The sequence below is a fragment of the Rattus rattus genome, chromosome 3, assembly GCF_011064425.1.
Source record: "Rattus rattus isolate New Zealand chromosome 3, Rrattus_CSIRO_v1, whole genome shotgun sequence".
Classification (NCBI taxonomy): Eukaryota; Metazoa; Chordata; class Mammalia; order Rodentia; family Muridae; genus Rattus; species Rattus rattus.
In genome coordinates this window covers 190,635,547-190,650,405 of record NC_046156.1, presented here as the reverse complement: position 1 = coordinate 190,650,405, position 14,859 = coordinate 190,635,547, and the positions used below count along the sequence as shown (strand labels likewise).

At 37.4% G+C, this 14,859-nt stretch overlaps 1 protein-coding gene across 5 annotated transcripts in view; it reads right to left on the bottom strand.

Moving 5' to 3' along the window:
• Positions 1-375: 375 nt before the first annotated feature.
• Positions 376-14,859, bottom strand: part of Kif2a (kinesin family member 2A) — a 65,415-nt gene continuing 50,931 nt past the window's right edge. For 2 of the 5 annotated variants that reach the window (XM_032898923.1, XM_032898924.1), the window contains exons 15-21: positions 14,091-14,201; positions 13,209-13,276; positions 8,541-8,654; positions 7,315-7,465; positions 5,157-5,258; positions 4,251-4,386; positions 1,744-2,006 (exon numbers count right to left, since the gene is read on the bottom strand). In XM_032898923.1, coding sequence (XP_032754814.1) covers positions 1,921-2,006; positions 4,251-4,386; positions 5,157-5,258; positions 7,315-7,465; positions 8,541-8,654; positions 13,209-13,276; positions 14,091-14,201 — 768 coding nt within the window. In that variant the 3' untranslated portion in view covers positions 1,744-1,920. Of the gene's footprint in view, positions 2,007-4,250; positions 4,387-5,156; positions 5,259-7,314; positions 7,466-8,540; positions 8,655-13,208; positions 13,277-14,090; positions 14,202-14,859 lie in introns of all 5 variants that reach the window. The other 3 variants (XM_032898922.1, XM_032898925.1, XM_032898926.1) reach the window with 3 other exon arrangements.

Below are 14,859 nucleotides of genomic sequence, written 5' to 3'. Positions count from 1 at the left end.
CCCTATTAGGACCTTCAAAGACAATGCCTGTCCAATGCCAATAACATTAAACTATTTTGCAAGTTATAAGCAAGTTTGTGCCTTTATTGCCCACTACATTAATAGCCACCCTCAAAACTGAGGACAAGGTACACAGTGCTGGCCGTCCTGGACCTTAGTATGTACACCAGGCTGGCCCTGAACTCAGAAATCTACCTGCCTTTGCTTCCAATTGCTGGGATTAAAGGCGTGTACCGCTATACTCAGCAAAAATTACCTTCTTAAACAGCTTGTCTTTGAAACAAACACAAATAGAATATATCATAAAACGGCAAGAAAACCTGAGTTCCTTCCAAAACAAAGGTGATTATATTGAAGTACATTATTTCTAAATTCGTTTCATAAATTTCATTTATTAATAAGCATATTGTGAAAAAATCTACATTTGCTTTAGATTTCATGTTTACAGAACTTTTTGACCATGGTGTTAGGATTCCTCACAGCTACCCTCTCATTTATGACAAGTGAATGAGAATAAAGAATCTGGCTCACTGACTCTATTCATAGATTTCCCCTTGGTTCACCTACTCAATCAGTAGGTTCCCTAGAGTTAATCAAGAGGTCCATGGGAGGTTCTTTGGTTCACCTACTGGACTATGTAGGGGGAACCAAGGGAAAACTCCTAGAGATATACATATATATATCTTTAAACAATATTTACATGAAAATTGGCCAGTTTTCTTTTTTAGACGAGCAGCTATAAAAATGAGTGCTGCCATTTAAAGAGTAGCCTATTTTACCACCAATCTATAGGTGAAATATGATTCTCACCAAATAACCACCACATCCTAGGTATTAGATGGAGCTTGGAATGACCTGCCTTGTAAGTCATCAACACATCTCAGGGCTTGGTTACATACTCTATGCTTGGCTATCTAACTTGTATTATGGACTACTTTCATGTACATACAAATGTTCATGCATCAGAAACCAGTCTCCTTTAACAGTACGTTAAATTTGGGTGAGCTAATAAACACCTCAGCTTAAATAACGGCATCGTTAAGGACCAGATTCCACTATGGGTCTTGTTAACACCACTGGCACACACACTGCATATATGTATTATCCTAAGATAAGACTCCTCTCAGAACTTCTTTACTTTTTATTATACACCAACTAGTTTATATTTTAGTTTTTTTTACAAAGAAAATGCTAAGAAAATTATAATCACATGTCATGGTATTAAAATCATAATTCCAGATTTCTTTACACATAAGATGGAGTGGTCCAGCAGCTATGTCCACTGTCACAGGCTTTAGTTCCGTTCAACTGATATGGCACATCCTGCAAAAGTAACTAGTCACACACAAAAAGTCTCAAATACAGTAAAAATGTACACGCAATAAAGGTAATTTACAGTTACAAACAAGGAATGTACTTCTCGTGGCTGTGTTTCAGAAGCCTGGAGTCGATAGCCTTAGTGAAGGCACAGAAGGATGAGTAACCACAACTGGCCCTAGGAGTAGGCGAAGTATGTACATCACTGATGAGGTATGCATGCACGCAAAGGACTCAAAACTGCTCAGTCTTGCTACCAAAATTGATCTGAGTTAAAGGAAATTCTGTGGTTTCCCCTATTTTCCACTTCTGGATTACTTCCACAACCTTTAAATAAAATTGGCAAGGATATCCAAAAGCAATCACTATTTGGGTAAATGAAACAAAATACTTCACTAATCCGAATTGTTAGTTGTGCCTCTTGGACTAGAAGCATTTTGTAGACAAAGGAGTGTTTCACAAAATTGAAATGTCATTCAGATGAAGGACAAGATATTTTCCACACACTTAAGATTTCAAAAACGTTCAAGTGGCCTTTACAGTTGGACCACCATGTGTTACAGTATTGGGGATTCCGGGGATCCTTTAGTAGCAAATACCAACTTAGAGGGCTCGGGGTCTCTTGGGGTTAATCTGCTTGCTGGCTTGTTCTTCTTCTTGTAGCGCTGCACGAAAAGATTTCACTTTATCTTGGAATAAGAAAAGAACACGGCAGTCAGTACTGTAAAACAAGCAATACAGCACACAACTTTTATAGTGTCAAGTACCTCCCAACTATGCTCAACCGGAACTCACACATACCTAGAAGATTTAAAGGTTTAAATATGCGATCCTGTCTAAAAGGGAACGATGAGTCTTACTCAGATGTAAAGCAGGTACTCCTTTCAATATTATGAAATTTCTACTCAGTGCTACTCCACCATTTTTAGCTAAAATTTAAAACCTGATCTCCCCCCACCCCCCCAAAAAAATCTGTTTTCTTGTCAGGGATTATAAGAAAAGTTAACAGAACAACACATAATTACTCTTACATATTCTATATCCACTACCTTTTATTGATCGATAGGTTAATAAATTGTTTTGTTTTGTTTTTTTTCCGGAGCTGGGGACCGAACCCAGGGCCTTGCGCTTCCTAGGCAAGCGCTCTACCGCTGAGCTAAATCCCCAACCCCAATAAATTGTTAAATTACAAGGAGCTATGGAAATAACGCATTTTCTACAGCCATGGTGCTCAAATGGAAGTAGCTTTTTCCAGGAACATTTACTCATGTCTAGAGGTGTTTTAAATATCACAACTGGTATGGTGCTGTCCTCTAGTGGATAAATGCTTACGAGCAAGAATGCTCAAACATTTTAAGTTGCACAGGACAAACAATGACAAGCTTGAACTCTAAACAGCGGGTATGTAACTGTACTTTGGCTGCAAGGTAACTCCGTGGTATGCAGGGGGCCCTGGGTTCAATCATCACAACATAAAATACTGTGTGGTGAGACCTACATGTAAAAAATGGGAAGCTTAAGTTTCCCTTTTAGAAATACAATATTTTACAAAATTAACTTTTCAGAAAGTCACTAATGACCATATATGACATGATGTCCAATCACTAACTTGATGAAGGGCTTGTTTTAAATTTTAAGCAGCAAATCTGTGGCTACAAATAAGAATTTCATTCTGATTTCATGTACACACACAGTCAGGGAAGTAGGAGCAAAATCAATACATACAAGGTATTTTTTAAAAATACACAGGCAGAAAGGGCATGAAACATGACCAGAGACAATGGAAAAATGGTAATTTTTTATTAATCAGGGCAATAGTGAGCATGTTCGTGTGAGTACACGAGTACTGTAGTGTTCAGAAGAACACGTTCCTTGCCTCTTTCAAGATACGAGATGTGTATCCTGGAGACAATGTGGGTGTCAATGGCCTAGAAACACAGATTTAGGTTACCCCAAATTCCATGTTTCAAGTACAAATAATTTTATGAAGGTTTTATAGTAACAGAACAAAGAAAGTCATGAAGCCATTTTTTTTTAAACGCAATGGTAGAAACATCTGAAAGGTGGGATTTAGCCATGGAGAAATCTCTGCTGTTGGCCTTAGATACTACCTCATAACATTTATCTTTTCACTGGTTTTATTAATACATTTCAAAAGTTGTTATCAGTTTATCAAGATGTTAGGTCTGCTTCTACCTGCTAGTTATACAAAGTTAGATCCAACACAGAAGTGAACTGGGAATGACTCTTTACTAGGGGTTAAGAGAAACCAGCGAGAGGCTCAGGATCTGCAACATTCCAACTTCCCCACATCACTGAAACTGTAACCCATCAGCCCGAGACAGTCACTTTGCTGGAATTTTACTTGGCAGCCATGTTAGAAGGTCTCTGGTGTTTACCATGGCACAGACCACTCCAGAGTAGCTGGAACCGCCAGGGTTTTTATGGCTCTACTTCCCTCCCAACTTACCACAGGGCACTGGGACAACAGATGTGTGTGATACACCTGACTTTCTTTACATGGGTTGCAGGGATCAAAACTGAGGTTCTCACTAAAAACAAAGTACTTACCACCCACTGAATCATCCCCTGAGCTGTTTTTTTTATTTTACTGTTTTAAGAGAAACAATGATCTTTATGTTTTGAATACACTGTAGCTGTCATCAGACACACCAGAAGAGGGCATCGGATCTCATTACAGATGGTCGTGAGCCACCATGTAGTTGCTGGGAATTGAACTCAGGACCTCTGGAAGAGCAATCAGTGCTCTTAACCACTGAGCCATCTCTCCAGCCCCTGATCTTTATGTTTTGAATGAAGGAGCTAACATTGTCTAATAATCTTTGCTTTGTTTGTCATCAGACAAAACCTCATTACTACACATCCTAATACCACGCAAAGTTCAAATAATACAAAGACAGAGAGTAAATTACCTCGTAACTCAGTTAAAATGTCTATTTTTTGCTCAAGAATAGCTTCAAGTTGTGTAGCATATGAGTCTACATCATAGTCTACTTCTTCAGTCATCTCTAGGAGAGCCTTTTCATCTTCTATCCAGCGAATGGATTCCTAACAATAAAAATCCAATAAAAGACTTGTAAATTGTTGTTTCATAAACATTTATCATACCAGACTGTGAATTCTAAGTCAAACACACTTAAACTAATACTCTCAAAATTATTAGTAGACACAACATCTTTATTCAGTAAAATTAAATATTTTCATAAACTTTATTTTTTAGCTAGATAGGGAATGAACCCTGGCATGCTTTGTGAATGGTAAACAAACATCCTACCACTGAACTACATCCTTAGACCTGTTCATTAAATTTAATATATATATAATATACAATATAATATATATATATATAGTTAATATAATATATAATATATATATATATATATATATATATAGTTGTTTGGTTTTTTCTCTTCTTTTTTCAAGACAGGGATTCTCTGTGTGGTCTGGCCGTCCTTGAACTCACAGAGATCCATCTGCCCCGACCTCCCAAGCGCTAGGATTAAAGGTGTGAGCCACCAACGCCCAGTCTGTTCATTATACTGAAGAGAGCACTGCAGATACTCACCACAACATACCTACAAGTACAAACATACACAACTAAGCCGTCCTGAAGAACAGTGTTCTATTCAAAGAACTCGGAAAGGGGCTGGGGATTTAGCTCAGTTGTAGAGCGCTTACCTAGGAAGCGCAAGGCCCTGGGTTCGGGTCCCCAGCTCCGAAAAAAAAAAAAAAAAAAAAAAAAAGAACCAAAGAACCAAAGAACTCCGAAGCTCTGGGTAACGTAAGGCCTGCTGGTCTCAGGGCCTTTCTGTACATACCTGGAACACTGCCCTGTGGTCTTCCACAACCTGTTCCTCCATCTCTACCATCTGGGAGACGGCTTCGTGGAAAGTAAACAACTGTGGAGAAACTTCTTCTTCCTTAAAACACGAAGTTTAAAAATATGACCTAAAGCTTAGTTTTTAAATGTCATTAAGTTTTATTTTTACTTTTTTTCCTTCACTGAGGTCTACTCAGAAACTCATGTTCTGCCACTGAGCTATAATATAAGCCCAGACTCAAAAACAGTTTTGCAGTCTTTTTAAAAAGGCAAATTAAACTTAGGAGACAAATGGAAAAAACTACTAAAATAACAAGAGGAAAAGCCACAATGTCTTTCTCTGGGTCAAAATAATGTAAGTCTAAGTAAATCAACCAACTCTCAAGCACATAATTTCCACGTAGGAATTTACTGTTATTTGTGGACGTACCCTCAGAAACTTCTCTTGGAACAGTCCAGCTTTTAGTTACTCTAAGTTTATTTCAGGCTTTACCAGTTTGTGCTGCCTTATCTTCATTAATAATTTTCTTCACATACACATGACTTTATGACAACAGGAAAGCAAAATACACACAGAGACCATACTTCCATTTTTCTTTTTGAAAAAGCAGGTTCTACCCTGGCAGGCCTGATACTATGTAGCTCAGATGCCCTCCATCCCAAGAGCTGAGAATACAGATATGTGCCACCATGCACAAGCTTCTTCTCATGAAAGATGTAAGGACACAATCTTTGATTGTTACAATATATTTCACAGTGATTAGCAAAATCAGTATTTTCAAGAACTAAATTTTTAAAACAAAACCTTAATTTTCATTTATGCTATATAACTCATTTACTAATTTTTACAGTAAAAAGTAGCAATTCTGTTTGAAAAGAAACAGAAATTTCTCTATACTGCTTAGGATGGTGGTTTCAAACTGCTGAACTTAATCCCTGTCTTAGCTTCCCATATAGTTGAACTACTTGATGTATTTTTAGACTTGACAGCATTCCTGGGTAAGCCAGTACTACATATGTAGTCCAAGCTAGTGTCAAATTCTCAGCACTCCTCCTGCTTTGAGCCTCTCATGGAATTAAAGGTGTATACTACATGCCTAGGTAGCCAGATAGTTGGGTTTTTTTTTTTTTGAAAACAACAAAATAAAACTGTGGTGTCTTTCAAACTTTAGGAGGCTGGACTGAATCTAGTATCTCATTTTTAGTTCTTTGTCTTTTATGGTCTTCCTACTTTGACAAGCTTTTTACCCACTGAGTGATTTCCCTGGCCTGTCCACCTTGGTTATTCTTGACACAATACTAAATTGCAGCCCTTGTTAGCCTGGAAGTTACTATGGCCTCAAGTTTGCAGCAATCTTCTTGTAAAAGTCCTGAGACTATAGTTTGTGCTACATGTCAAGATCACATGCTTTCTCATTCATACTTGCCTGTCCTCATAGAATATATATTTTAAAAATAACTAGACTGGAGAAATGGCTCAGTGGTTAAGAGCAACAGCTGCTCTTCCAGAGGTCCTGAGTTCAAATCCCAGCAACCACACAGTGGCTCACAACCATCTGTAATGTGATCTGATAACTTTTGATGTGTCTGAAGAAAACTACAGTGTACTACTCATATACATAAAATAAACAAATAAAAAAACTAAATAATTGTACTTTGAAACTATATAATTTTTTTTATATTTCAATGTAGAAAAATAAAGATTTGATGATGTTAGCATTTTTGTTGGGGTTATATTTGTTTCTCTTTGTTTTGGGGTGTTGCTGGGGTCATTGTAATTTTACTTTATCTGCTTAATGCATATAATTATGTTGACAGATTTGTACAAAGATTGATATATGATGTACTTATATGTAATCTTAAACTAGTCACTAAATTTTAATGTAGGCATAAAATATGAAAACGAAATAGGCTATTATCAGAGGGCTAGTAGCTAGAAAACTATTCTGGATTCATAAGCTTGCATTCCGTCATGGCCACTGTGGAAAGAAAGTGGCCAGAAAAGCACAGCTATTCCAGCTCAGCTGTACTGATCTGAACAGATGGTGGCTTAGGTCACGGGGTGGATGGACTTGTGGATCCCTGCTCTAGGTGACAGTGTTCAATTAAGTTCTGCTATGGATGAAGCAAACTAAGAATGAGATTATGTCACTCACATTTTGTTCACAAAGAAGTTTCAGATCATCTCTCTGAGGGGAACTCCCCACCCCCCACTGTGTCTCTAGGTCGTCAATCTGGCTTGGTGGATGGTGCATTATTGGACGGACATCACCAGCAGCAGTTGGATCCACAGTCAGTTCTTTCACCCTATAAACACACAAAAGTTACCTAAAATTAGCAAAGACTCATGCACACAAACAAGAAAATAACCATTTCAATACAAAAGCAATTCAACTACCATAGGAAGACTGATGATGTCACTTTATAGGTCAAATTTATCTGAAATCTGTGCATTTGTTTTATGCAAGTTTAAACAACTTTATGCTTACTTCAACTGTAATTATTGCTCATAACCAGGGAATTTAGCAAAGTATACATATTAAATGCTTTAAAGAAATAAGGTATAATTAGAATTACATTTTATGATAGAAAAATTGTTAAGATCCATAAAGAAACCACTAATGAAACCAGGGAAGTTGATACATCCTATGAAGATTTCAGCAGTCATACAGCTTAGCTAAAATATAATAGTAAGTAAGAAATAATTTCATTCTCAGTTATTAAGACAGGGTCTCACTATGTATGCCTGGATGTCATTTGCAGATCACACAAGGTGGCCTCAAACTTAAAGGATCTGCTTGTCATTACGTCCCAAGTGAGGGGATTAAAGGCTTGTGCCACCATGACCACCTCAATGTCTAAAGATCATGAGACTCTTTTGTCATTTTTTTTTTTTTTTTTTTTTTTTTAGGGGAATCAACCCAGGGCCTTGCGCTTCCTAGGCAAGCGCTACCACTGAGCCAAATCCCAACCCCTCTTTTGTCATTTTTAAAGCTATATTTCCTACTAAAGTTAACACACATTTAAAAGGACATACTTTCTAAATCACAGGATGAGTATCTCCTTGCAGACTATTTATCACACAATAAAGATAAATATGAAAAAGTGACATCATCTTTTAAAAAGAAAAAAGAAAATATGGGACTTTAAATTCTAATAAACCTTTTAAAGAAAAAAAATGTTTTTTGTTTTTTTTACCTCACCCATTAAAGAAAATTAATACAGGACATAAAAATGCAGATCATGCAGTACAACCACCACCTGCTAAATGATGTGAAAATGAAAAATGACTTGAAAAAAGGAATAAATGAAATGTTTATATGCAGCACAATTCAAAACAAGCTAGTCAAAGAAAAATCTTAAGTATAGAATAAAGCAAGACCTGGTAATCGAAGGAGAAAAGTCGTCATAATCGTAAGAAGGAGAGAGATCAGGGCGACTGCCACTACCCTGGGAGAAGGGAATGTCTGAAGGACTAATTCCAAACTCCTTTACTCTGCAGTACCAAAACAGGGAGAATTAAGAGAGCTCTTGGTAAACACAGCAGCGCACAGTTCAACCTTGTTTAGAAAGAGTATCCACACTGTTGTAAGAGTACAGTTAGAATATAGTTTCATAAATAGGCTTCCAGACTTACATTTTATTGATCCCCAACTAAGACAACAGAAAGAAAAAGGAAAATACAAAACAACCCCCCCCTAAATCTTTCCTTTCTAGTTTACTTCTCTGTTTCTTATAAATCTTCCTAGAAACTTCTCACGGCAAGGCTACTACTACCTGAATCTGAAGGTCCCTTGCTTTAACTGCATGACCCAATCAATAGAAGTTCTTCACGTGGACAGCAGCATATTTTATCAGCCTCAATGAATCTACACTGTGAGTGTGTGCAATTGCGCTTGCATGCCTGTGTGCATCTCAGCGTCATACACACACATATATGTATCTGTGGAATGAGAACGTTGTCCATTTTATTTCCTAAGACCAGGACTCAGGCAGGCCTCCTGCTCAGCAGTCTGGCTTGCTGAGCCGGCCTGTACTCCTCCCGTCCCTAGCTCTGGGGCTGCAGGTGTTTGCCGCGGTGCTCAGCTTTCTACATAGGCGCTTGGTCTTCATGCTTGAGCAGCAAGCACTTTACCGTGTGCACCATTGTCCCTGCCCTGAGTTCTTCACAAACCAGCTATGAGAATGAAATTCATTATAATGTCTTAGGGTATCCAATGTGCTAACTTTAACTTACCCATTTAGAACTGCATTAGCTATGAAGCCTGGTTGTGTTTTTGTGGTTGGCGATTCTGATTATGAATGTGGGAGGTAAGTTTTAGGAATGGAATTTTAAAATGTTTTTGCTAATGACTATAACAGTTACATATAACTGAATTACATATATCTTGCATCACCGGGCATTTTATAGTAGCCACTGTTTTTTCAAATACTAGAACTTCTAACTTCTGGGCATTATGAGGACCTCGTTAAGTATCTTATATTATCTTCATTTTACAGATGAGAAAACTGACTTGAGAAATCAAGTATGTCACTTGAATATGGTGTAACTAAAGCACAAACTTACTCGAGTCCAAATCATTTCTATGCCGTTTAAGATACTACCTGAATTCTATTTTTCTTAGAGGTATCTTTCTTCATAAGCCAAAACCTAGTCAAGTGTCATTAATATCATACAAATCAACTGCACACACACACACACACACACGCACACACACACACACACACACACACACACACCTACTTGTATCCACATTCACAGTCACAGGTTTAATTTCAGATTGTCTCTTTACCCTGTTACTGGAGTCATATGCATGCATACATATATTTCTTATTTCTTATATGCTTCAGAATCTCCTCATTGAGAAACACTATTAGTGATACCCACAGAATTTTTCTCTATTACATATCCTCCTGTGCAAGCCAAACTATACTATGTACAGTAATACATTTTCTAAAATGACACTAGAAACTAAAAAGCAAGCTTTCAATAACTTCTGTGTTTCAATCACTCTAAGTGCTTCCTTTACCCAGAGGGCACATCCTCTGCTTCAGAAACTGGTTCACAAGCATCTAGTACAGCTTTTCTTCTTGGAACAACCACTCCCTCACTATTCTTTATGATCCACATTTCTTTCTTTTTTCTTCTGGAAACTTCTGTGTAGCTAATGATGACCTTAAACTCCTAATCCTCCTACATTCCCTGACATACTAGGATAGCAGGCAAGTGCCACACATTTGACAATATATCTCAATTCTACTAATTGGCTGAGTTGGACTTATCTTGATTATTAACTCCAATATGCTTTGTTATAAACTATCCCCAAACTCCTATAAAACACTTCTAAAATATAGTTTTAACTAAAATAGACTAATAAATAATTTCCAAGTGTCATGCTCAACATTTTACAAAGATCACTTCTTTCAGTTCTCAGAACAGTGCTTTAACCAGGTGCGCTTGCTGATTCCACCATGCTGCACGTAAGGGGGCAGAGCACATTACGCCCTTAGTGCCATGACGCAGGGAGGAAAGGCAGCAGGTACTTTGTCCTAAAAAGTGCTCTGCCATCTCCAGGCGGAGTCTTAAAGAAGAAGTAAACAGTTCGTAGATTGGGGATGTAGCTTATTAATAGAGCATTTGTCTAGAATGGTCACTGCCCTAGTACAGTCTCTAGGAAGACAGTGTATAGTAAAATCCCTCCGTATCTCGCTAGGCACGATGGCGCACATCTCTATCCATCAACTGGAAGGCAGAAGCAGGAAGAGCAGGCATTTAAGGACATCCTCAGACACACAGTGAGTTGGGAGGACCGGCTGGGTTAGCAAATACCTCAGACTGGTGGTCTAAGTAGTCAGAAATCTGACAACTTCATGTTAACAGAAATTTTTATTAGCTAAAGTCCTAAGACATGGATGGGGTTTGTTTTAATTCTATCAGGTATCTAAAACAAGTTTTTTTGATTCGGTAATAAGAACCTACCACAAAAAGTATTCCCTATCCCTCCTTGAGGAACTCTGGGAAAAGCATCTAAGAATGATTTTTAAAAACTCCTACATACTAAAAAAAATATTAATGTCTGAGGCTAGGAACTCACAGCTCGAACTTTGAAAATTATTGAAAACTGGCCCTAAAGCTTTATTATATTTTGTATTTTAAGTAGCTCTTCTATTTTTACTTTCGTAGATTTTTCTCCCATGAGATGAGAACAGAACCCAGGGCCTACTTCATGCTTAGCAAACTGGGACCCTGAGTTCCATCCCTAGGACAATCAACTAGTGCTTCTTAAAAATCCCTTCTATCATTTAAAATCTCTCTGGCTGAAACAAAAGAAGCACAATATAAAAGTCTAAAATAATCATCAAAATATAGTTACTAATGTTACTCAAAGGTACTCATAGGTATGAAAACAACTTTTTAAAAATGAAAACAACTTTATTTTAAAGAAATCAGGTGACCACGAGGTAGAGAGCAATAGGTTTGAGCAATTTTCTTTTCTGAAGGAACACAGAACTTTTATGGAAGCTAGTTAAGAGCTGCTTCCCAGATTCTTCTTGTTTCAACTGAAGAGATTTTGGTGGGGAGGGGGGCCTTTCCACACAGAGTTTGAGAAATCCAGATATAACTGAGAAACCCCACTGCATCTGCTTCCGGAGTGCTGGGATTAAAGTGGCTTCAACTGCAGAGAGTTTATATGATAATAAACTCTGCCTGCCTCTGCCTCCCCAGTGCTGGGATTAAAGGCGAGCATCACCACTGCCTGGCCAGTTTTAAGGTACTTTTCTATGTATAAGAATTTATATTTTTTTAAAGATTTATTTAGTTATTTAGTTATTATATATAAGTACACTGTAGCTGTCTCCAGACACACCAGAAGAGGGCATCAGATCTCATTACAGATGGTTGTGAGCCACCATGTGGTTGCTGGGATTTGAACTCAGGACCTCTGGAAGAGCAGACAGTGTTCTTACTTAACCGCTGAGCCATCTCTCCAGCCCAAGAATTTATATTTTTAAGATGGAAAATAAAATCTCTATTTGGACTAAACAACAAAAAATGTTCTGAGAAAATTAAGACAATTTCCACATTAGAAGTAGGCCATAAGTTATTTTATCTCTAGGCTAAAATCGTAAGTGTAACATCACTGTAGGCATTCAAACCCTCAGGGGCAAAGAGCAGATCCAGATGAGGTAGGGGAGGAGCACGTGTGGAGTTTCTCCATGTATACGTATCAGAGTCTCCAGGAGAAATGCACTTATAAAGTTATGTAACTAATCACTCCAAAAAGAGTCTATGTGTGTGGGGGAAGGGCGCCACAAAATAATAATTCTATCATAACTCAGAATTTCAAGGGCCTCTGAAACTATCATGACTGTAGGCATAAACTCTTCTAGTCTCAGATGTGACAACTCAGCTGTTTACTGAAGTTGGCCATGTTACTGATGTGAGTAACACAGCCACGTGCAGCACCAGAAAGAAGAACTGTTTACTTAAATGATACATGCATGCCGTGTGTGTGTGTGTGTGTGTGTGTGTGTGTGTGTGTGTGTGTGTGTATTTAACTGAATACCATCAGGAATAATTCCAACACAAGGCAGAACAATTTAAAAAATTAACTCCCTAATTTCTAATGATCTATAAAAATATTTAATAATATTATATAATAATAACAAGAATTTCCATCACTGAAACTTAGTAAATATTATTATGAATCATAACTTGCTGAAATGGAAACATATAATCACATTATGGGACAAATAATAAAGATGTCAGTCTTATCTAATTATACAACATTTTTCTACCTTTTTTCAATTTTACAAAACAATTCTAAATCATTTTAAAGAAAATGTAAAACTTTATTTTGAAATTTTGAAGAGAAATGTGATAAAGCTTGACCTATAGGGTCTTCTGGTAGCTGTGATACAGACTTCATGGTAGAGGTTAGAACACCATGGAACTGGTGATCATTTTGCCTCCGCATCATCAAAGGCTACAACACCATGCCTGGCTTCCCTAGATTTCAAATTTAAAATGTAGGAATCACTTTCATACCTATTTGCATATCTTAATGTATTAAGAGTGTTTTCACAGGATGCCATTCCTGGAGAGATCGTGGCAATCTACAAAGGAGAAGCAAAGATAAAATCATAAATAATCAAGACAATAATTCTGACAAATAGCTCAGTAAGATCTAACTTATAATCTACTTTTAAATGGTTATACTGACATAACCCTAAATATATCTATTTATTACATATAACCATTATAAGATTTAGTTACAAATTTTCTCAAGGTACCAGAAAGTCATTTAAAATCCAGCAGAAACGCCAGCAGAAACTGAAGGCAAACATTTAGAAAAAGGAACAACGCAGACTGGCCCTCCTATTTCTACTAATGGAATGGTATTCTTCCAGAGAACGCCCCGCAATGTCACACAGGACGACTGAAGTCTCTTCAGAGTTCCTGGTGAAAGGCAGGTTGGACGTGGAGAGTGAGTGCGGGGAAAGGCAGACTGTCCAATAAGACAGGAAGGAGGCAGGCTGAGGCGGGGAACTCCAACTGTACACAAGGTTGCACAGACTATGGCTGGTTACCCAGCTTGCCATGGCTACAACAAGCTCTAAGCAATAGAGCCAAGCACATGAAGAGATGTTTGCTACCATCCCACCCAGGAAACAAGGGCGTGCAAGTGAGTTAACATCTGCTGAATGAAGTGTTCACGTGTTAGAACTGAAAGGTGAGATAGTATAGATGCAATATAATGCTTTCCACCAAATTGGTAGGGATCGCATCTTAAGTGGAATCTATCTAAATAGAAGGGTAATTAACTATAATTAGAAAAACCTATAACTTTCATAGATATTTGTTTTACAACTTCAAGATAAAAACAAAAGCAAAACCAAAAAAATAACAAAAAATCCAAAGCCAACTTACCATGCAAGTGCGAGAATTCTCACCTATGAAGGAATCTCTCAACACCTGAGTGAGTTTACTTGCTCGGAAAGGAGTATGGGGTTTATTTCTACCTAAGGCTCGGATGCACTCCTAAAAAGTAAGAAAACATTCCTTAGCAGTTTCGCCTTATTAAAGGGCCATTTTAAGCACTTTAAAAAAAAAAAAGATTTATTTATTTATTATATAAAAGTACACTGTGGCTGTCTTTAGACACCAGAAGAGGGCATCAGATCCCATTACAGATGGTTGTGAGCCACCATGTGGTTGCTGGGATTTGAACTCAGGACCTCTGGAAGAACAGTCAGTGCTCTTAACCACTGAGCCATCTCTCCAGTCCCCATTTTAAGAACTTTTTAAAAGACCAATGAGCTCTGAAAAGTCTTAAGTTTTATAGTTCTTAACAATGGTTTCTTAAATATTAATTCAAGAAAATGAATAACAACAAAAACAAACCTCAATTATTCTAAAACCTGACAATATAGCCCTGTTCAAATGTCAGGCAACAGGAAAGTCGTAACAAGTTGAGGTTTTTAAAATGGAATGTCCAAAGCTACAGTGGTCTTATTGTAATCCTTCAACTTTGTAATTTTCGAGTAAGGGGAAAAATATAATAACCCTTTAAATTATTTTGGTCTACATTTCGCTTGCTTTTTTTGTGAACAGTATTCTGGGTTGGTTTTTTTTTTTTTTTTTTTTTTTTTTTTAAAACATTTTTCACCTTGTCCTACCCCTTTAAGGTTGATGCCTG